The 13,989-nt window shown below is 50.2% G+C and overlaps 1 protein-coding gene across 3 annotated transcripts in view; it reads right to left on the reverse strand.

Annotated features, from left to right (window-relative positions):
* GPSM1 (G protein signaling modulator 1) overlaps nt 1-13,989 on the reverse strand; it is an 82,333-nt gene that overhangs the window by 38,786 nt on the left and 29,558 nt on the right. For all 3 annotated transcript variants that reach the window (XM_074845938.1, XM_074845939.1, XM_074845937.1), the window contains exons 5-9: nt 13,645-13,768; nt 12,377-12,492; nt 11,942-12,097; nt 10,090-10,198; nt 6,932-7,058 (exon numbers count right to left, since the gene is read on the reverse strand). In XM_074845938.1, the coding sequence (XP_074702039.1) occupies nt 6,932-7,058; nt 10,090-10,198; nt 11,942-12,097; nt 12,377-12,492; nt 13,645-13,768 (632 nt within the window). The remainder of the gene's footprint in view (nt 1-6,931; nt 7,059-10,089; nt 10,199-11,941; nt 12,098-12,376; nt 12,493-13,644; nt 13,769-13,989) is intronic.

Below are 13,989 nucleotides of genomic sequence, written 5' to 3' on the forward strand. Positions count from 1 at the left end.
AAGATAAACTGAACTGGGTGGAGCGGGCTGGGAGGAGGCATGTAACCTCAGGGCTAATTTAAGAACAGCCATGAAAGGCTTGGCAGGAACACCTGGCTGTCTTCTAAGAACAGGATTTTCTCTGCCAGTATATAGCAGAGCCTCACGACCTCCCACCTTCCATTATCAGCTTGTGTTGAACAAGCAGAGATCAGAAAGAAACTCAGTTTGAGCTAGAAAGTGACACACAGTGATTAACACAGGCAACATCTCCAGCAGCCAGACAAGCCCAATTACAGCAGCTGTGTCCTAAACACTGACTCAGGGAGGGCCAGGGAAAGAGCAACACACGTGTCAGAGCCTTGGGCTGATCAAACACTCACAGTAAAATCCTCTAAAAAGAGGGGCAATGTACTTGATCCCTCCCCCTGGATGCTGTTGTGAATGTCACAGCTTGCAGCAGCCAGGCACTTTCCAGCTACTGGGACTCGGCTGGCCACACTGGACTTTGAATTCACGAGCTCTGTCTCTACATGAGCCAGGTCTCTTTGCTAAGCAAAGCACTGTTGTCCAAGTGCTTGTCCCTGCCAGGCTGGGGGCCAGCCTTGCTGCTGAGTGAAGGAGGATGGTTCCCGAGGTCAGTCAAGAGATAATGGTGACTCACGCTGAGGGTCTGGCTTTGCCTTGCTCAGTGAAGTGCCAAAGCAGACCATAGTCATCCATCCAAAAACCTTTAAAAGATTAAAAAGTAATTCTAGCTGGGTGAGAAAGACAACTCTCTTCTTCTCGGTCCCTTTCTTGCTCTGTGCTGCAAGAAAAACCAGTAAGCAGAGGCATCTTGCTCCTAATAGTAATACTGTACTGTCAGACAGAAGATCATCATAACCGTAGGTGTTTCCTACGCGTTGGCTACCAAAGGAAACTGTCTGTGGAAAGAGCATTTGGGAACCAGACTGTACACACCAGAATTGGGATGGCTGCAGGAGCCTGGAAGAGCAGCCAAAGGGAACTTCAGGCTTCCCAGCTCAGAGCAGGAGTTTATGCAAGGAACTGACAATTTCCAAAAAGTTCTCCCCACAACAAGAGATCCTTTGATTTAATGGATGGCTTTGCCAAAAGCCACGTCGTACCTTCTCTGTCACAGGCTTCAAGAATTGGCCTCTTCCTCATCCTCTTTTCCAGCACTTGGCATCTCCCCTGGCATCAAGATAAAACAAGCACCTGAGTTTCATTAGCACAATATCTTTTCCTCCGGTCCTGGAGCATTTCCTCTGCTGTGAGCTGAGAAGTCTTGCTGTATTTTACATTGACACTGGAAAGGAGGCTCGTGTACAGAGCCAGATGAGAGAACAACATTAAATACTTCTTAACGCTTTGAGAATATTTTGAAACTTCACAAAGCCAATACTGGGGCAGCCTGAACTGAGTGCTAAATTACTCGGTTTAAATCCAAATGACTCAGAAGTTCATCCCCCCAATCAGTGCTACTGGGATGATTTAACAGCTGTAACCGCAGAGGTTACTCAGATTTAGAAAAAAACTCATTATAAAGATAATGAAGCAGCATCCTTTAGAAGTCCTAAATCTTCACCCAAGAAGTACCCATGTCCTTCCTGCACTGCTCCCTTAAGCAGCACAGCAAGGACCACCACAGACTCAGGTCTTTTTGGACACCTTCCTTACTGGGAGGCACGTGGGAACATTTGCGCTAGCACTCCTCTGATCTCAGAAGCTACGGCTCCACTGAGCATCTGTTAGAGCACAATCAAGCAATCAGACCACCTTGCATTCTGCCTTCCACTTGGCCAAAAGCTACTCTGCTTCAGTCAACAACCTCATCCATCAAAACCCTGCATAAGCAGGTACAATTAACCAGCACAGCCTCGGGCTTTCATTTTCAGAATGAAAAAAGGCTGAGCTGCAGCCCATCAGCTCTCGGGAAAAAGCAAATACAGTTGAGGATACTCAATACTAAACAATTTCAACTGCTATGCTCACTCAGTCTGACCAGTTAGAACAGGGCATGTTCCATGCTGACGCCGTTAGCGATGTGATCTCTGCACCCATCTGCCAGTGGAAGGCAAACGCTACCCAGACACTGCAATCCCAGCCTCAGCGAGCAGGGCTGTCCCACTGTCAGAAAAATGCTGGTCTCAGAGGGCCACATCCCCCAGCTGTCACCCAGAACTGTCCTTCGCAGGAGGATCACACAAACCACAGAGAAGGAACATCCCTGTCCCTGGGCAGCATCCCGGCCCGAGGCACAGACTGGCATGGGTTAGCAGCGCTGCTGCCTCCCTGCTCTGCATTGAGAGAGGGCTGGTCAGTCGAGCGTATTTCAGCAGCACTAACGCTTCTTAGATACTTCAAAGATATTTAAAGCAAGCAAGCAAACAAAAACAAACAGGCTGGGAAACATAAAAGCAGATTTCTTCTATCCCTGTCTAATTGAACCAAAGGTTCAAAGATTCCTGTGAAGAAGGTAAGCTCAAAACTGCACTGGGGATGCAAAGACCCACATCCAAAGCCACCCAGCTGATCCCTGCTCAGGAAGGAGTGGGATTTCATGCCCACCCAGGCTCAGCTGCCCATTTCACCACCTGAGAATACCACCTGAAGCATGGCTGCCTCTCACACAGGGATAAGCAGTACCCAGCACAGAGGCTCCTGAACACCAAACAAGCTGAGTAGCCCTGTGCCTACCCTTTTTCAGCAGAATATGTGCAGAGAGTGGAGGAAGTCAGGCTCGTGGCCAAGCCCTTCCCTGCCCTCAGAGCTTGCTGATCGGGCAGCAGTGTCTGCATTACAGCAAACAGCACAGAAACCATGCCAGGAACCAGCTTACAATGCTCTGAAAGCATCTACATGCCAACGCCTTCTGGAACACCTGCATCCCTCCCCACCTACACCCAGCTGCCAGGAGAGCTGTCGCTCAGTGTTTTCTAACACCACCACTGAGCTGCTGAGAGCAAAAGCAAAGCAGCCCAGAGTTAGTTTTCACTTTGGAGAGGCAATAAGGCCGGCCTGAGCTGCTCTCTGCCTCCCGTCCAGCACCTCCACCCCTTTGGCAGTGGGTGAGCCCCAGCTGGTGCCAGCCTCCAGAGGGGAGAGCTGGCAAGGAGGGATTGAAGAGGGGAACGCTGCAAGGCAGCACCCTGTTTAGTGTACACCAGACACAAGTTACCCACCCAGGGAGGCACTGCCACCAGGCTCGGCCTAGGAAGGGCTCAGCTCAGTGATTCGTCGCTGCCCACAGAGCACCAGGCTCAGCCAAGTCCTTGTTGAGCAGATGCTGAAGCCTCAGCCCAGACCAACTGATCTGGAAAAGGGCGTTCAGTGCTCCCAGCCCGGGCCCAGCAGCGGTGCCGAGGACAGAGCTGGTTGTTTGCACCCCGGGACATCTCCCAGCACCAGGCAGCACTGCTGCTTCTTCATGGTTGCCTTCACCCCTACAAATCAACTCCCTTATAGCCCCAGCAAATTCCCTGACTTCTCTCCAAAGGCAAGAGCCCACCAATACTCAATTCTTAACTTGCCATGCGTGAAAGAGGACAAGATCATTTTTCAGGGCCATGTTTTCAGTTGTTTGGAGAAACAGAACCTCTGTTTATTTGCCCCATGTTTTAGCTACTCTCTAGCTTCTTTCAGTTTGTTGCTTTAAGCTCTCTGTGTTTGCATTTCTTGACAAGGTCATTGCTTTCACAAGGCTTTTGCAGCACTGCCCCACTTCCCTGGCCTCCAGCTTTGTCTTCTGACGTCCAATTGCTCTCAGAATATTAATTAAAATTGCAAAGAGCTCAGCAAGAGGAGCCAAAACAGCAGAGGAAAACATCAGACACTCCTTCCACCCCCAGGCCCCCGGCGGAGGGCAATGCCCAAGACTTCGAAGCAAAGGTAACCTGTGAAGGACATCAGTCTGATGGTCTGGCTCAGGGTTTCTCAGCCAATGGTACAGATTTTCCCAGAACTCAAGTTTGCTCTGAAACTTTATTCTACCTGCTTGATGAAATTAATATGTTTTACAACATGCCTGCCTTATCAGATGATTTTAGCATCCTTTGAATATGCAGCCATTTTATAACCTTAAGCAGGGAAAATAATCTGAAGGGGAAAAAAACTGAAAGCTCCCCTTACCACAAGATTTGTTGACATCAAAAGGCACGGCTGGTTCAGAAGTCAACTTGAATCTCAACTCTCTCACCTGCTTCCTATTACAGAAACAGATGTTCCTCTTGCTGTAAATTGCTGCTATTAATAATATAAATAATTACGCTTTTCTAATCATTTAATAGATGCACAGGAGGGTACCAGAATTCCTTGCAGCCATTAAATACATCTCCTTTCTTCTCAAGAGCTCAGAGACACCTTGGTGGCCTCTCTTATCCTCCACCAAAGTTCAGAATAAGACAGCTGAAGCCAGAATAAAAGCTAAGGAGAAATCAAGGGAGCCAGGCTCCTCTCCACAGGCTGTCCTGCACACCCACCCTCTCTCTAATTCTCTGTGCAACAGGGACAGCACCTTTCCCACCCGAGATGTATGTGTAAAAGCATGCATGGAGCTAAGCGCTGCAAGACTCACACTCCCTTCCTCTGGCAAGATGCTGCTGCATGGCCCCAGCCCATGACAGACAGTGGCAGCTGATTTTTACCTCCCCAGCAGGTTCCCAGGACCCGGCAAGGGGCAGCATCCCCCATGTCCCACCAACTGAGGAAGCCCTACTCTGCAAGGAAACCTACCCTGGGCCCTGTGGTCCCTCCCTCTCCCGCACTGCAGGCCCCAGTCATTTGGTGATTTTCCTCCAGAGAACACTTTGTCCTTTTGTTGACAACAGCCCCAACCTTGGGAATGCGAGCAATGGCACCGTGGATTAACGAGGTCACTGCAACCTCCAGCGAACACTGGCTCTGACTACAACTGCTCCTCTTCCCACCCTCCAGCGATCACACACACAGACCAGCATGGCTCTGGCTGTCAGATGAGAGAAAAATCACTACTGGCTCCAGATGTTAACACAGCACAGGCACATCTGGATCACTGGAGGGCAGTGAGCAGCCCACGGACATATGCTGGTTCTGCCTTGCCCTGCTTCACCTCCAGAGTTAAGCCCCATGATTGACCAGGCTTGATGTGCCTCAAGAAAAAACCCCAAGCCTTCAGTGCCGCACGCTCTGTGAGTCTCACGCTGTGAGATGCGGCCGGTGGGGCTGTACCAAGGAGGTGCTGAGGATGTGCCACCACCCATGTGGGGGACACAGCCACACACCAGGCTCAGCTCGGACCAGGACCCTCCCTGACCCCCAAGGTACGCTGTCCTGCCGGCAGCAGGACACCAGCCCAGCCCATAGCAGGCTGCATTCAAGCCCAGATTCAACGGGGAGCGCGTTATGGGAGCAGAGGCCCCCTTGCTCTATTTTTTCAATTATTTCCGGCTAAGAAAAGGCTGTGCACTGCTGGTTATGCATACAGCCAGAGCTGCAGAGCACCTCTCCCAAATAAATCCCTCTCAACCCCTTCCGCTGCAGCTCTTCACACAATATGCTCACACATGCAGTCAAATGGGTCTCAGCACGCAGCGTGCTCGTGCCCATGCGGTCCTTGGCACTGCCCTGCACCCCTCCGCTCCCCAGCCTGAGGGACCTGGCACCCCACCAGCTCATTTCCTCCACACTTCACTCTGTCCCAGGAGCAGCAACAGCATCAAGGTTAATTTCCTGTTCCCCTTTCAGAGCAAAATAATTTGCCAAAAGGAAGCCCCTCACAAGGTGCCAGGAAGGAACAGAAGGCCCAAGCTAATAAGTTTCCCAGCAATTATAAAGGTGGACCTGACGTGCAAGAGGAGGCTGGGGCAGCCATTGTGGCCCACGTGGCCTTTGAGGAAACCGCTCAGCTCCCGATGGGGCACAGCAGGGCACGCTGGCTCCCTCACCCACAGCTCAACTTCTCAGGAAAAGCTTCAGCACTGACGTAGCAGGCTACGCCTTCAAAATCAATAGAGAGCGCAAACACGAGCAGCCAGCCTTTCTCCCTCCCAGAACACCGTGCCTCAACTCGAGCATCATCTTCTCTACGTCAGTTCTACCACCAGGAAAGAGGACATACCGCCTGAGAAAAACGTGTCTGCAACTAACAAGGTCATATTTAATCAGTCAGCACCTCCCGGGATGCAGTTTCGTCTGTGTGAATTAATAAGTCTGTCCACAGCGACAGAACAACCAGCTGGAAGTGCCCCATGCCAGGCACCCCCAAATGTCTGCAGCGGGCAGTTCCAGGACAGGCAGACGGTCCCCGAGCCGGGGACACACGTCAGGCTGGCAGGCTGACAGCATGCTGTGGCGAGGACTCGGCTCTGCTCTCCTGCTCCCTGAGGAGCGGAGGCAGAACGACCCAGGGCCCAGTGAGGTGACTAAAGACACTTCATTCACCGTGGACCAAGTTTTGCCACATCTTTGTTTCCAAGCTGGGCATTACTGCAGGTGTTCCAGGGGTGAGACAGCAACCAGCGTGCTGATGCTCACAACCTGCCTTCAGCCCATGCTGTAAGGCTTGTTCTTGGGTGCTAATGAGAACAGAACAGCCAAAAATCCCTGCCAGTCACCTTCTGAAAGCTTGCTTTATCAGTCAAATCAGTTAAAAGGGCCCTGCAGAGCTTTAAGAGAGACAAAAGCTGATTTGCTGCTTGGCACATGGAATTTCATTCCTAATGCAGATTAATTCCATTAACTCATTCCGTGCCCTTTTTGGGGCAGATCCTTTCCTGCTCTTGCAGCTTATGGAAGGCACAGAGCAAACATATCACAGTGTCCTTTCTGGTAAAGGCATTTGATAGCCTCATCTTGCTCTGGCATTCATATTTCCTCCTGTTTTGCCCACTTGCAAACATCTCCTCTCCCCAAGCATTACACCACATCTTTCATGAGGCCCTTCAGTGCCAGCAAAAGCCCAGAAACTCACCTTGTGCTTCATAGCCAGAATAGTGATGAGCTGTACCCATGTCCTCATCCCCGGGGCCCAAGCCAAGGGCTGACTTGAGCTGGGCCATGTTCACCTGTGCCGTCAGCTCACCGTTCCGGTCCCCGATCTACAGGGTGAAAACCAACAGGGCAGCTGGTTAAAAGGCAACACGCTCTAAGGCAAACAGCCCCTAGCAAAGGGTTTGCCAAGTCCCTTATCAAAGTAAGCATACAGCCAGCCAAAAGAGAACTTGGAGACACCCAGAGAGACTGTACAGCCCAGCTTTCAACACCAAAGCAACTCTCCAAATCTCTTGTTTAGTGGTAATTTGGGAGAGGGTCCACGCATGCTGTTCTGTGCACTTGCTGCATCTCAAAAGGCAACTCTGCAGAGTTCAGTACAATGAACTGAGGGGGCACAGCTCACCCACTGCTACAGAACTGGGACAGAGGTAAACGGGCACGTCTGGTCTGTCCTGTAGCCACATATGGCTTGGCAGAGAGCCCTGAAACTCTCAGCCCCCTTCCTCAAGTATCTCCATAGTTACTGAGCATCAGACAGCCACACTACTATCAGCCACGTGGGCAGTGTCACACTCAGGGCTTGGATGCTCCAAAAGCCCCTCTTTCCTGGCTCAGATCCATACAGCTTTGAGTTGGTCCTAGTGATTTACCCACATGAGACTCCAAAAATCTTTTAAGAGTCCAAATTTTTCCGAATTCCCATCTCTCACTGGCCTGAGGCCAAGGAAGCCGATGTTAGGTGTTCAGGAAGAGATCTGTACAACAGCTTCTGCTACTTAAGAGGGGGAGTTGTAGGACATGCTGCTGGGCCCACCTCAAAGTTTAACCAAACAAGAAAATTACTGTGCTGCACATCACCAGCGAACACAGAGAAGTCACTCAAAAACAGCCCCTAATCTTCAGAGGAACAGCAGCCTCTGTTACAGAGGAAGACCTCAGCTGTTCCCTTGGAGAGGCCCAACTCCCTACTAAATGCCTTGCAACAGCTCTTTTGTGGTCCTTCGAGATAGACTGCAGTGTGAGCCATCCTAGAAGAAAATCATAAATCCACACATTATTTATGACAAAGCCCCAAGCACTAGTAAAGGGAGGCAGATCAAACAGCTTATCATCAGGCACAAATCCCCTGCCAATTACAAGAGATTTGCTGTTGACATCATCTCCAGAGAAATTACTATGTCCTGGTTAGGTCTCGCAGTCCTTGATGCTCTGTTAAATGCTTCCCTTATTTCCACTCATTCCAGATCCTCTCCAAGGCCCTATTAACATCAGAGGAACACACTGGCAAGACAAGGATCCTAGGCAGGACCTACCACACACCACAGCAGAGCCCTGTTTTCTACCCCCAGCTCAGATGTCTCAGGTTCCCAGGAGCCCCCTGCCATATGCAGAGATGGAAGAGGTACTCCGGAGCGGCGTCTGAGAGCTGGGGCAGCTTCCAACATTTTTTAGGTACAACATCCTTTATTCCAGCTGATTCAGAGGAAATTTTTCAGTAACCTCCGATCACCCTGCAGCAGCTTCTAATGTGGTTACCCTGAGCAGATTTCATTTGGATTCAAATGTCACCATCAGATTTTTGTTGAGGTTGAAGGGGAAAATGGTGATAGGAAGTGAGTTACAAACAGTGTGCAAAGGTTTAACTTCACTAGGTTTCCCCTGGGAAAAAAGCTCGCGCTTGCCACAACAGCACAAGAAGCTCACTTGGTTCCCAAAGCTAAAATAAAACATCAGTTTTATAACAGAATCACTAGCCGCTAGAAGCTAATGCAGGCTCTCCTCACAAATGGACAGTCTCTACACTGCTCTATAATTAATGATGTGGGGGAATTTATTAGCCACCTGCCATGAGTAACCTACTCCTGACATGCCCCACAATCACAGCCATCACCCCAGAATGGGAACACTGTGAGCCCCCACCATGTTGGGTTTCCCCTCCACCCCCAGGAGTCACCAGGACAGCTCCTGCTCCTGTCCTCCCGTCACCCCTCATCTGCACCGCACATCACCAGCTCCGTGTAATCAGCCCCATGCTGTGACAGTCCTACCAGACTAAAGCTGGAAAAGTTAATTTTTCCCAAAATGTACAGGGCCAAAGAACAGTATTTCTTCTGCGTGTCTGATAAGTATAATTAAACACATAATTAGGCTGGTATGTCAGCCCTACCCCCAAGATTTAGCCAACCTAATAGGCAGGAGAACACACAAAGCACTTACATACGGTAATTTCAATTAGTGCTTCAATAGGGCAATTTCTTCATCTGGGGGAGACTAAAGAGGCCACAGCCAATTTCCTCATAATACACTGGAAAGAGCAAACAATGGAATTCTTGCTTTCTGTACTTCTGAGCCACCTAAAAATGCCATATGTTCTTGCACTAGGAAAGCTGCAGCTAGCTGGGCAAGCACATCTGTGCAAACCAGAGTAGCTCTGCACATGAAACCCAAATGGTGCGGCAGCGGTACAGGACTAGCTGCAGGCTGTGCTCATCCAGTGTCAGCAATTGATTTCATCAGGCCAGTGCCAGAGTTTACCACCTCACAGCTGGGACACCCTGCCAGCTCTACTGAGGGGAAATAACTTCTCAAACATACACTGTGTTGCAGTGCAAGATACAGCAGGTTCAGAGCACCCAGCCCATGACTAGAGGCTGGCCTTGTTTTCTCCAGGTACTTAACTTGCCAGCAAATTGGGTCAGACCACAGCTAAAATCACAAGGTCCATCTCAGGATCTCACAGCCTTGTGCTCAGGAAAGCAGGGTTTTACTAACAGACCGGACACCAAAAGGTATCCGAGTTCCTTCACGCCGGCTGGTGCACACCACCTTGACCAGCAGACCAGACACTTAGTCCTCTCAAGTCCTTTCTCACTCAGGAATATCGGTTAAGAGCAACATCCAGCAAATGTATTAGCTGTAATTAAGGGGAAGGCTGGGAGCCTCCCATAAAAACAATATTTTCCAGCCAAGTTCTGCAATTCCTAAAGACACCACTGAAAAAGCACATGAACAAGGGCTTTTCAGAGCAGTGACTGCAAGAGAAGAACTACATTAATATAACTTATTGGCATAAAAGAAAGTCTTCCTCTCAACAGGCAGGACTAATTCCCTCTGATCTGAACCAGCTTCTCTTACCTCTTGGGAGATTTCAAGATGTTTCCTTGCGAAGTGCAAAGCTTGTTCATGGCTCCCCAGGGAGACATAGGCATTTCCAAGACTCCAGCAGGCTCTTCCTTCTCCCACCCTGCAAAACAGGAAACTGTCAACCACAGAAATGCTGGGCAAAACCCAGCAGCACAGCAGCCCTTTCAGGGCCTCCCTCTCGAGAGCACCAACTGCCAGACCTCCTAGCTATGCTTTCACCTACAGAAAGGGTCTACAAAGAAAAAAAATGCACTGTACATCTTAAATGCTTCTTATGCTTAGGTCAGTAAGATCAGGGGATGAGCAATAGCCTCAGAAATGGGCCTGCACCCAGAGTGGCAAAAAGCTAAGCAGTTGTAGTGAGGACCCAGAATGGTTTGGCTTCATTTGTGAGCACCAGCCTGAGAGCAGAAGTCAGAGCTCCTGTCCAGCTTCCACCTCGCACACCAAGGATTCCTCTCCAGGGACACACATCCAGCCTTTTTATTCAACAACAGCCCAGAGCTAAACTAGGAAGAATGTGGCAAGGAGAGAACGCTGCAGGCATGCAATGTTCTCCTGCTAAATACCAGCAGTGCGTGGCCCAGGAAGCACGCACAAACTGAAACTGCATGCAACAGCCAAGCAAATATTGACCTATTTCCACAAGGTCTCCAGGGCACTGCTTCTTGTTTTCAGAAGCCAGGGGAAGCAGAGGACTGTGAAACTCGCCCTGGGCAGTCCTCAGCCCCAGCCCTTGAGTGCAGCCAGCCAGAGCCAGACACTCGGGTCTCTCTGGAGCAGGTTTCAGCACCTGTTTGCACAAGCAGGCAGAGACCTACTGCTCATCAGAGCCTGCTCAGCTCTGCAAACGAGCAGATGTGGGGGGCGATGGGATAAAAAAAGCACATGGGGGCGCAGGGGGAGGTTCAGCATGACTGCAGCTCCCTCTTCGGAGGTTTGGGCGGGTTGATCAGCATTTAAACATTTTTCTTGTCACCCTGTTCAATACCTTCTGCTCATAGGGTGTGTTCCCAGAAATGCAGGAGCCCACAGGCCTGCACCCCCACAGCATGATTCACCCTTGGGTGGGATTATACCTTCTCTGAGCAGATACTGCCCGGATCGTGCCACAAATATCCCATTCTGATGTCTCTGCTCCATCTAGTGGAGGACACCCTGTTTCCCAAGAGCCAGCAGCAGTGACACTGAACAAAGTGGCTGCAGTCACTTCAGCTGCAAGAAGGCTCCAGGATCATAGAGAGTATGCAGGAGAAAGGAACCCACCACTCAAAAAAATATATTTTTTTTTTAAAAAAAGGCTAAACTTCCTAAAGAAGGAGGAATGAGAAAAGAAGAAGGAATGAGAAGCAGAATGTATCATCTCCACATGCTCTATGTAACATCATTTGTTTCTATATGGAAGTTTCCACCGTCACCTTGGAGCAACAGAACAAAGTGGCACGTATGTACGCCCTAACCACACAGCTTCTAAGGAAGATACAATTTTTATGAACTTGAAGGAGCTTTAGAGGGGCCCTTCTGGGTTAAAACAGCAGTAGCCATAAGGCAAAGTGCTCAATACAATGCATTTTCTTGAAGCACCTCTTATTAGAAATCTCACTCAGCCCACACAGGCATAGCATTAAGGGCACAGTCTCCAGGTTTGAATGACATGATAAAGGTGTCAATCATGTTATGTTTTTGATGGATGACTGGATTAAGGCCTGGGTTCTGAGAGATTTCTAAAGATTTTTCAAGAATACGTGTCACTACTGTTTAACCCCAGCAGTAGAGAACAATAGGGAAGGGTAGTGCTCTGAGCCCACCAGTGCAGACACCATCTCCTGAGGCAGTGCTTTACCTGTCTCCCAGCTCCTGTGCTATCACCAGGTGTTTTAGGTGGTACTCAATGGCTCTTTCATAGTCTTGAAGCAGCGTGTACGTGTTTCCAAGACTGTAGCAAGCCTGGGCTTCTACTGCTTGGTCTTTGAGTTGTCTGGAGAGCTGGAGTGTTTTCCTGCATGGAACAGGTGGGAATGAAGAGACCTGGTCACTGCAGGGCACCTCTGCAAGGGGACAGGAAAGTCACCGCTTTGGCACGTGCTGCGTTGGAGTTGATGCCTGTAACACACTGCAGGCTGTCAGGTGCCTGTACTAGTCACCACTGCTGAGCGCCACACACGCAGTCGGCTTTCAGGTCCCTTGTCACATCCCCCTGAGCCTACAAATTCACTGCAATAGGTCAAGATTTCCAGGGAACACGTGCCCCGAATCTGCCTTAGCCCCCAGCACTTACTTGTAGTACTCAGCAGAGATGTCAAACCTCCCAAGGAAGATGTGCGCGTTGCCCAGGTTGCTGTACGCTCGCCGCTCGGCTGCCTTGTCCCCAAACTCCTTCGCAATAGCAAGGCGCTGCAGCAGACACAGATTAGTGAGTACAGATTGGCCACTGACAGGTTCCTCTGACACAGCAACTTTTCTGAGATTAATTTCTTGGTTTGCAAAGCTCCCGCCCAGCAAGATAGTGGTGGACATGCCTATCGGGGCCAGATGCAGCAGGAAATCTCTCCCTCTTTTGCAATTCAGGAACGGCCTTTGGAAAAGTGGGAGTAATATTGCATCCTCCTAACTCCTACTCCAGCCTGGGCAGTACACATCTCTTTAGCTAAAGTGCAAAAGGAGTTATGCACGTACTTAACAGCTGAATAAACGGGAGAATGGAGAGCCGTAGGTCAGGCTGTGAAGGGATGTGGCTGATGTGCAGGAACAAGGCTGTCCCTGCGCGGTGCTGTGGCACAGAATGAGCATGCACGTGTGCCCCCCATCTCACCGTCTGCGCTGATCCCCAGACCTCTGCCCTCACCCGCACCTCAGTCCTGCCTCTCCTTTCACATCCCCCTGCTCCCCCACCTCTCACCCTCCACTTTGCAGCACCTGCTCCTGGTCCCAAACCCTGCACAGAGTTTTCCAGCCCCTTCTCCCAAAGCACTGCTGGCTGCTGTTCCCCAGATTTACAAATCAGAAGAGCTGTGACAGGACTGACTTTTCAAGGTGCTGAGCACCTTCCACCGCAAGGAAACTGATATGTACTTGGTATAGAAGCTGAATTGCATTTGAACTGGGGCAGGGACTGTCACCTCACCCCTCTGCACAGCTTTAGAGAAAGTTACTATGTTCTACAAGCAACATTTATTCCTCATCAACAGCTCTTTCAGCAGCTTAATTAAATTCATGGCTTGCTTTTATTAAAATCTAGACTGATACAAATTAAGAGCAGAAAAGCCTTGCTAGGCCCAGCTGCAATTTGCCCTTAGATATCTCCTTTGGTTTCCAAGCCAACAGCACCCTTCCCTCAAGCTGCTGATTAGGTGCTGATGGGGATTGGAGTAAAATGTTGCTTAGCATGAGTTAGTACAACAGGGCCAGACATGAAGGTACACACACGAGGGAGAGAAACAGCTGGAGGAAAACATCTCCCTGTACTTGGGCTGCGGTGAGAAGAAAGGCAGCTCCCCAACAGCCAGTCAGCCCCTGCCCCAGGAGGAAAGTGCAGCAGTTTCCTACCTCCTTGTGGAAGGCTATAGCTTCACTGAAGTTGCCAAGTAAGTACTGGGTGTTGCCAAGGTTGCCATAAGCACGGCCCTGTGCGGCTCTGTCCCCCAGCTCCTTCACCAGGGACAGGTTCCTCCTGGAAGAAATCAGAACAGCACATCTGGTGAGACACAGCCAAGACTGCAGGAGCCGCAGTGAAGAAACTTGTATGGTAAAGACAGGAGAGCTTTCCCCCCTCCAGCCACCTGTCCTGTGCGCAGTCACCCCTTGGCAGGCGAAAGCCTGGTGATCTACGCTAGCTGCAGCTCCAGGAGCTCCTGCAGATCCAGTGGTGTAAGTCCCTGCTGCTCTCTCGAC

Source organism: Strix aluco, chromosome 20 (genome assembly GCF_031877795.1).
Source record: "Strix aluco isolate bStrAlu1 chromosome 20, bStrAlu1.hap1, whole genome shotgun sequence".
Classification (NCBI taxonomy): domain Eukaryota; kingdom Metazoa; phylum Chordata; class Aves; order Strigiformes; family Strigidae; genus Strix; species Strix aluco.